This window comes from Mandrillus leucophaeus, unplaced genomic scaffold (assembly GCF_000951045.1).
Source record: "Mandrillus leucophaeus isolate KB7577 unplaced genomic scaffold, Mleu.le_1.0 Scaffold1250, whole genome shotgun sequence".
NCBI lineage: Eukaryota > Metazoa > Chordata > Mammalia > Primates > Cercopithecidae > Mandrillus > Mandrillus leucophaeus.
This window is the reverse complement of record NW_012100877.1, coordinates 168,372-176,114: the sequence shown is the minus strand read 5'-3', so window position 1 is coordinate 176,114 and position 7,743 is coordinate 168,372. Positions and strand designations below refer to the sequence as shown.

The window sequence follows — 7,743 nt, the reverse complement described above, 5'->3', positions numbered from 1 at the left end:
GAATGCTGTTCCATGACTTGTTCAGCCATAGCCTCAATTTGACATACTGGACTATGAATCCTGAAGACTGGTATACAGTTACTGCACTGAGGTTACTTTTCTCATTCCAACAGCTATAGAACATTTTGAATAGTGTTTTAAAATTTTATTTTAATGAAAGTTAAGAAAAAAACCCTTACTTATACACTAAAGAAAATAAACATAAAATGGTCTCCCGCTTGCCTGGCAAAAGTCCCATGGCCTGATCCTGGCCAGCGGGAGCAGCTGATGTTGAAGAGCAGGGGCCAGATGCAGCTGAGCTGCCAGCCACCTAGATGTGGTTCCCTGGTGTCACGGTCTAGGTGAAGGATGATGCAGAGCCAGTGTTCTGACCAGCATCCTGGTGGGGTCCCAGCCACTGCAAGATGTTACTGGCCTACTGTGATTCGGGCTCCAGCTGGCAGGACAGCTTGTAGCTGCAGGACAGTGAGGCAGCTGTGAGGCCACCATGAGCCACACATCAGGTCCCCTCTCAGTGCCTGCCCAGCTGGAATCCTGGGTCCCCAGCAATCCCCATGCAATAGGGCTTGATGCTGGCCATGGAGTCGTGGCCATAGGCTCTCTGCTGCTGTCCACAGGAGAGCCTCCTCTAGGCCAGGCGGGGTGGCTGACACCTGTACTTTGGGAGGCTGTGTGGGGTGAATTGCTTGAGGCCAGGACTTTGAGACCAGCCTGGACAACATCGTGAAACCCCATCTGTACCAGAACAACAACAGCAGAACAACAGGACATGGTGTCTGCACATGCTGTACCATGTCCTGGGACATGGTGTACCGCAGTAGTCCCAGCTGCTTGAGAGGCTGAGGAAGGGCTTGAGCCCAGAAGGCAGATGTTGCAGTGAGCAGAGATGGTGACACTGCAGTGCAGCCTGGGCGACAGAGCCAGACCACATTAAAAATAAAAATGGAGAGCCTTCTCCCACCCTCTGCCCATCCGCTAGGCCCTCACCTCTCCTTGTCACTGAACTGCTCCATTCTTGGGAAATAGGTGACAAATTTCTCAAGAGGCTGAAGCCTGTAATTCATGGCAGCCACTTGGAGCAGCTGCATTTCCTGCAGAACTCGGACCTCCTAGAGACAGAGGAGAGGTTGCTGACAGGGCCTGGGTGGAAGATGCTGAGAGCACTTTTGGTAGGCAGGGAGAAGGGGCTGATCCCTGGGGCAGTTTTCTGAGGGGGCCCCATGCAGCCCCCAGCCTGTTCTCAGAGTTGGATGTAAACATCCCCTCCTGCAGGAACTGGTCTTTGATTCCATTCCATTTCCCGCTTTCTCCACTGGGATAGGTCTCCTCCTCCTGTGTGTGTCAAACCCTCCCATTAAACCTAAGATGTAGAGGATGGAGCCAGGGAGTGTCGTGTCCAGGATGGACTGTGACGTCCACGTCCCCACCCTCATCCAACGTGAGTGCCCCAGCTGCTCACCTTCCTTCTCTTGTTGGTGTTGCCCTGGAAGGCAGACAGAGCCCATCAGAAAGGTCCCTGGCCCACAACTAACCCCACCCCACCCCTTCCCATGCTGCATTACTGCCAGGGCCACCAGAGTCAGGGGATGTGCACATGACAGGACTTGGTTCTGCCCCAGGCTCCGGGCTCCAGAGCAGGGGCATAGGAGCTGAGGCTCAGGGACTTCCTGCCCCAACCCTCTGTGATAACAGACAGGAAAACTGAGATCTCTCATAGAAAGCGCGCGCTCAGTGACCCTGGAACTGCCTGCCCTTGGAGAGGCTCAATTTCACTGGCCTGTTACGGGACTACTCTAGGGAAAGGCTAAGTCCAGCTCAGCCCACACCTCAGCAGCTTTGCAGTCAGGCAGCTCTGTAGCTTCACCACTCGGGAATAGGGACTGGTGGCTGCTATGGAGCCTCCATCACCGAAAGGTGATGAGATGGGCCTGACACCCCCACCTACAGGAGCAGCTGTGAGGCTCTCAGTGGTTTGCCAAGGTCTGAGATCTAAGGGCTCGGTCCACGACCGTGTCCTCCCAAGCCTCAGGATCCTGGTTCCCAACCAGCCTGCCCCAGGCTCACTCACATCCACATCATCCGGGATGGCTGAATCCAACCTCTGTAACACAGTCAGAAAATCCCCCAGGAAGGGGACCACGCCCTGTGCCAAGGATGGGTGAGGAGTTGGTACATGTAGTGGTGATGAGTATTGGCCCTCAGTTGCCTGCCCAAGGTTCTGTCTCATGAAATCCCATCAGCCCCTGTCTCCCAGAACCCCCCTCTCCAGGTCTCCCGGTTGGAGTAGTCAAAGATACTCAGCTGCCTTTCTCAATTCTCTGCCTCCTCTATCCCAGCTGACCTCCAAGTCTAGCAAGCACTCCTAGTTACCTCTATGGTGGGATTTTAACAATTCACAAGGGCGTGTGGTCCCAGTCTTACCCTTCCCCACATCCACTCTGAGTCCAGCTTTCCCAGACCCTTGCTCTGGTCTCTCAAATGGAGGTTTTCCAGACCCAGTGTCCACAGGAGGACAGGGCTGGGGAGGAAGTCCCTGTGGTCTTGACATGGAGGCCTCCAGCTGGCGGGGAAGGGAGCCCTGTCCTCAGATCCCCTGCGGCCTCTCCACGCCAAAGCCTCACTCACCTTCTTCTGCCTCCACAGCCTCATCTGGGCTCTCTGGGGGTTCCTCTCCTGGGTGGCCATCTTAAAGCTCCCCGCCTGCCAGGTGTCAGTGACGGAGACAGTGAGGCTCTCTTCCCTTCCCCCAGTTACGTCCTAGCCACCCCACACTTGGATCCCCAGGGACTGGTGTGAGTCGCCTGGCACGGTGCTGATACCACTGGCCCAGCTCCACACTCCGTGTGTGTGTCACCCAATCATGCAACTGGGCCTGCCTGAGACTGTATCCTCTTTTGTAAAGAGCAATGAAAACCACAGGTACCTCACAAGGCCACCTGACTACTCTTTCCTGTAGCTGTTGCCATTGTTCTCACCCTCGTCCCTCTGAGGAAGAACTAGGCATGAGCGCCAGCAAATTATTTTCTTTTCTTGACTCTCATTTCCATCCTGTGAGGGCTGCACTACAGGCTCAGCATCTCTTCATTTTCCAGATGAGGGGAATGACTCCTCAAAGACCCGAAAGAGAAGGCACCTCCTCTCCATCCTGGAAGCTCTGTCCCACTGCCTTCACCCCATATCCCAGCACCACCGCCCATCATGGTCATGTTCTCTGGAATCTCTTGAGTGTCTAGGTCTCCAGCCAGGCACAGTCGTGATGGGAAAGGGACAGGGCAGTTTAGGAGACCTGGTTAGGTGGCACCTGCCTATCCGAGCCGCACTGGAGTCTGTGCCACACAAACTGGGTTTGAGCCATGCCAAAGGTTTTGCCTCGCCAATGATCCCCCGGGGGAGTTCCGTGCACAGAACTCTCTTCCTCCACGCAGGAAGTGGCCTCCTGAGGTGTCATTCTCTGATGGACATGGTTGGGTTTTCCAGAATCTTGGGTTGGGTGACAAGTTGCCTTCTCATTTGCATGGAGGATTCTGAGATCTGGTCAGGGAGGATCCCCTAGGAATGCATGAATCCCCCAGATACTTGTCATGAGCTTGTGTCACTGCTAACTGGTGAGAATCCTGTGACATGACCGTTTTCGGGTGTCCGCAAAGGGCAGGGCAGGGAGTCCCGGCAAACACATATGTCTGTTCCAAGTAGGCCCATTGGTACCCAAAGCTGGGCGGCCCACTGGACTCCCTGGCACATGAACTTCCTCTGTTGTTGTTCCCCCTCTCCCCCAGTGTGGGCAGAGGCCCCCTGCCCATGGAGATGCGCTGCAGACAGAAGCAGCAGCAGAGGCCTGGCTTCCTCAGGAATTGCTGGCCAGTTTGTGGAAGGAAGAAAGTCCCACCTACCATGACCACCCCCCAGCCTAGAGGAAGCTCCATGCCAGCAGGATGGACCAGCACGGGAGCCAGAACCCTGCTAATGCTGCAACTCATCACCCCCACTCCGCAGCCCAGCAGCCATTGCCACATCCCATTTTCCAGGGTCTCCTGCCCCTGTGCCCCCACGTGCCCACGGACCCACACACCTCTCTTCCTGTTGGCCCAAGGTAGGCGTGGAGGGAATTTTTCAAGTCCACTTTTAGTATGTAAGTCAAAACAAAACAAAAAATAACCGCTGCACACCAGGTCCAATGCCCTTCCAAACTCACTCTTTCCTCTGACCCTTAAACACTTGTCCCGCATCTCCCAGACTCCACTGTACCTTGATCAGCAGGTCCCTCTTTACTGCAGTGTCTTTTTCGCAGAGTTCTTTTAGATATTTTGTGCTTTTGCTATGGACAGAGGAAAGAAAGAAGGGTAAATTTGGGAATAACTGGGCAGATTTGTGAGTTCCAATCCAATCCATTTTGTTTGAAAACCCAGAGAATCCCAACTTCCTGAGTGAGTGTTTCCAGTGGGGTGCTCTGATGACAAGGGCTCCAGAGGACCAGGGTGGGACCCGTCATGCTCCTCCCCTGGCCCATCTCCACTTCATGTGAGCCCCTGCATGTTCACAGTTAGCTTCCAGCTGGACACAGTTCCACTGCTGGGTGCAAACACCTGACACCCTCCAGTTGGCTCTAGTCTGTTCCTGATGGTTAAAAATCCTTAGTCCCGAGTTGGAAATCCTTGCCTAGAAGTCCAGGGCAGCTTAGTGACCACACCCACCAGCCCATCCCTACCTCCAGTGTCCCTGGTCTCCAAGAACCTTTCAGAATCGTTGAGGGCACATGGGGAGACCTATGGGTCCCTAGGTCCACCCAGGTGCTCCCATGGAGAGAGCCCCCCTCACCTAGTCACTGCTGCCCATGTCTTGTGTAGCCGATGTATTGGGTTGCTGCACAGAGCAGAGACGATGGCGTGCACTGAGGAGAAGTTGTTGAGACTTAGGCACTCCTGGAGAGGGAAGAGTGAGCTGTGAGGTCCAGAGTTGGAGCCCGGCCCACTTCAGCCTCAGCCCCCTCTGCTGAGATCTCCCCTCCTGGTCGAAGCAAAGGCCCAGGGAGCCTCAGGAGGGGACACCTGGGGCCGAGTGAATGTCAGTCATCTAGGAGGATTGTAGTTTAACCCAAGGGAGAGCCCAGGTCGGAAGTGAGCAGCCCCCACTGGGCCATGGGTGTCAAGGTCAGTGAAGCTCTGGCAAAAAGCCCTAGCGGATGTGCAGGGCTCAGGCCAGAGATACAGATGCCAATCCTGAAAGCCGATGGAGGACACAGTTCCCCGTTTTTAAAGAGGGAATCCTCAGGCCCAACCATGGCTTACCCTAGCCACCTTGATCCAGTGCTCCACCACCCTGGCCCTGTCGCAGGCCCTCATGCTGTGGTCCCCGAGGCAGGAGGTGGTGACACAGTTGGTGAGCCTGCTGAAGTGTGCGATGGTGGCACGAACTGTGGGTGCCACGTGCTCATTCTGCTTCTTCTTTTGTTGACCCCAGATGCAGCCGAGGCATTCGTAGAGCACCACCTTCTTGAACAGCTCCTTTTGGGGAGGAGGAGAGTATCACGGATAGAGCACATCCCGACTCTTGAGTCACCCACGGTCCCAGGCAGGGACTGAGCTCACAGTCATCCATGGTCTCTGGCAGGAACCGAGGTGGAGCTCAGAAAAGTTTAAAATGGACTCCAGATGTGTGGGAGTCCCTGGGTTTGATTTTCTGCCCACCGAGGGCCCTGAATGCATTATGGCCCAGAACCCAACAAGAGTGGGGAGAGAGAGAGACATTTTCTCCAAGTGGCTCAGGCCTGCCCGTCCTAAGGCCTCGTCTTCCTCCCATCCCAATCAGCCCTCTTCTCCTTCTCTCCATACTGGTGCAATTTCTTTGTGGCAGCTGCAACTATGGGCTCTATTTGGGTGTCTGCCATAGAATCTAGTATGCATTAGGTACCTAATAAGCACTGAGGGTAGTGAGGCTCCTGAGCAGCTGGGTGACTGACCCATGGCCCTGCCTGTGCCTCAGTGAGTACCTGCCCTGTCCTGCTTTTGATCCATCCCCTGTCATTCAGTCTGCATAGTCACTCTGTGTAGCTGGCATGGGCGATGTCCCATCTCTGCTGTCCACATACAGACAGGGAAGACTTGTGAGTGAGGAAACTCATCCAGGTCTCATGGTTGGTAAGAAGTGGGGCTGACATTCGACCCAGGGCATTGGCCGCTCCTCAGAGAGAGGCTGGTCTGAGCCAGCTGGTGACAGAGGCACAGCCTGCAAAGCCCAGCTGCTCACCGCATCCATGAGGGTCAGCTGCTCTGCCAGCAGCCTGGGAGGGAAAGTCGTGATGTCAGGCAGCTCCTCAGGGGGTTGGTTCTTTACAGGACAGGGACAGGGGGACTCTGGGGCTGACTGTGACTCCAGCAATGTCCCTGGAGGGGGCCCTTCCCCTGGTGCTGGTCCTGGTGCTGAATGTAGATATCCTGGTGCACCCAGGGCTGCAGGTGATTCTGGCTCCAGAGCAGGCCCCAGGTCCGCCAGCAGTGGTGGTGCTGGCTCCAGGGCCAGCATTGTTAACGAGTGTTGCCTAGGAAGTGGAGCAGGATCTGGAAAAGGAGAAAAGGTCACAACACCAGTCACTTTTCACTGGGCTTTCCAAGCACAGAAATGACCGGATGGAATGTAAGGGAATTGTATCCCCAAACCACCACCCCCGGAAAGTCTTCCAGACTGCAAGCCACCTCACCATCTGACTTGGCCTTGTTGGGCTCCGGAAGCACCAACTGGCCTAGGACAAGTTCCTGGTGGTCCTCCACGCCCAATCCAGGCCTGGCGAAGTTCCTGAAGGCCAGCTTTATCCGGAAAGATGACCGTTGTGGGGGCTGATAGCAAACTGAAGTGTTTTCAAGGGGCCAGGTGAACAAAATGGAGGTGATGGTGCTGGTGATGGAGTGGACAGCTGAGTCAGAGGCCTGGCCTTCTCCCACACAACCCTCCAGGGCACCCTTGCATGGTTCTGGGTCCCTGGCCTCTTCCTGCCTGTGTAGAGGACAGCCCCACCCTACCCCAAGCCATCAGTGCTGGCCTGGAAGGGGCAGACCTGGCCACGCAGCAGGGCTGTACAGACCCTTGTGCACCCCGGTGTCCCACTGACATTCTCTTCCCAAAGGCCCTGGAGCACAGCTCTGTGCACCTGGACACTCAAGACTGCAGCTCCAGGCTGATTTGTGAGCAGGTTGCTCATCAAAGCTCCAGCTCTGGGTCTGCTGGTCCTAGGGCTAGGAGGATAGGGGCAGATGTAGAGTGGAGGAGGACAGGGAGAGATGGGAAGTCACGGTGCTTGGGATGGGTCTCTTGATGGCCAGCTGTGACCCCAGCCTCACCTCTACTTTGCGAGGAACCTAAGTCTCCATTTACAGAACTCACTATTTGTCTCTTGTGGGGGAAGTCCCCAGATGTCAGCCTTCTCGTGGGAATTTTAAGAAGTATGAGCCCCAGGGCTCCTTGAGTCTCTCCCCAGTCAGAGTCTACATTTTTGCCCCATGTTTTGTGGGTGAAAAAGCCCTTCAGAATCCTAAATCCACCCAGTTTATACTTGTTGCTGGACTCCATCATTCTAGTCAGAGTCTGGGAGGATGCCACCATACATAGAGAAGGCCATAAGTGTTTCACCTCTAACATTCTGTAGATATGACCTGTTCATTCTGTCAACTGTGAGTGCCTGACTCCTGAGTAGAATCGAGTCCCAGGGATTGTCATCTGCTTTATGAAATTATGCCAAGCCACAAGAAGAAC

General features: G+C 55.0%; 1 protein-coding gene and 1 long non-coding RNA gene across 3 annotated transcripts in view; one reads left to right on the top strand and one right to left on the bottom strand.

Annotated features, from left to right (window-relative positions):
* The window catches only part of LOC105533470, a 27,887-nt gene that overhangs the window by 10,572 nt on the left and 9,572 nt on the right, over nt 1-7,743 (top strand). For both annotated transcript variants that reach the window (XR_001005121.1, XR_001005120.1), the window contains one exon: nt 3,777-5,147. This is a non-coding gene — a long non-coding RNA (uncharacterized LOC105533470). The remainder of the gene's footprint in view (nt 1-3,776; nt 5,148-7,743) is intronic.
* Nucleotides 331-7,743, bottom strand: part of LOC105533469 (ral-GDS-related protein-like) — a 12,536-nt gene continuing 5,123 nt past the window's right edge. The window contains 8 exon segments of the mRNA XM_011971938.1: nt 331-448; nt 988-1,109; nt 1,460-1,483; nt 2,069-2,143; nt 2,626-2,700; nt 4,246-4,315; nt 4,816-4,919; nt 5,286-5,501. Coding sequence (XP_011827328.1) covers nt 331-448; nt 988-1,109; nt 1,460-1,483; nt 2,069-2,143; nt 2,626-2,700; nt 4,246-4,315; nt 4,816-4,919; nt 5,286-5,501 — 804 coding nt within the window.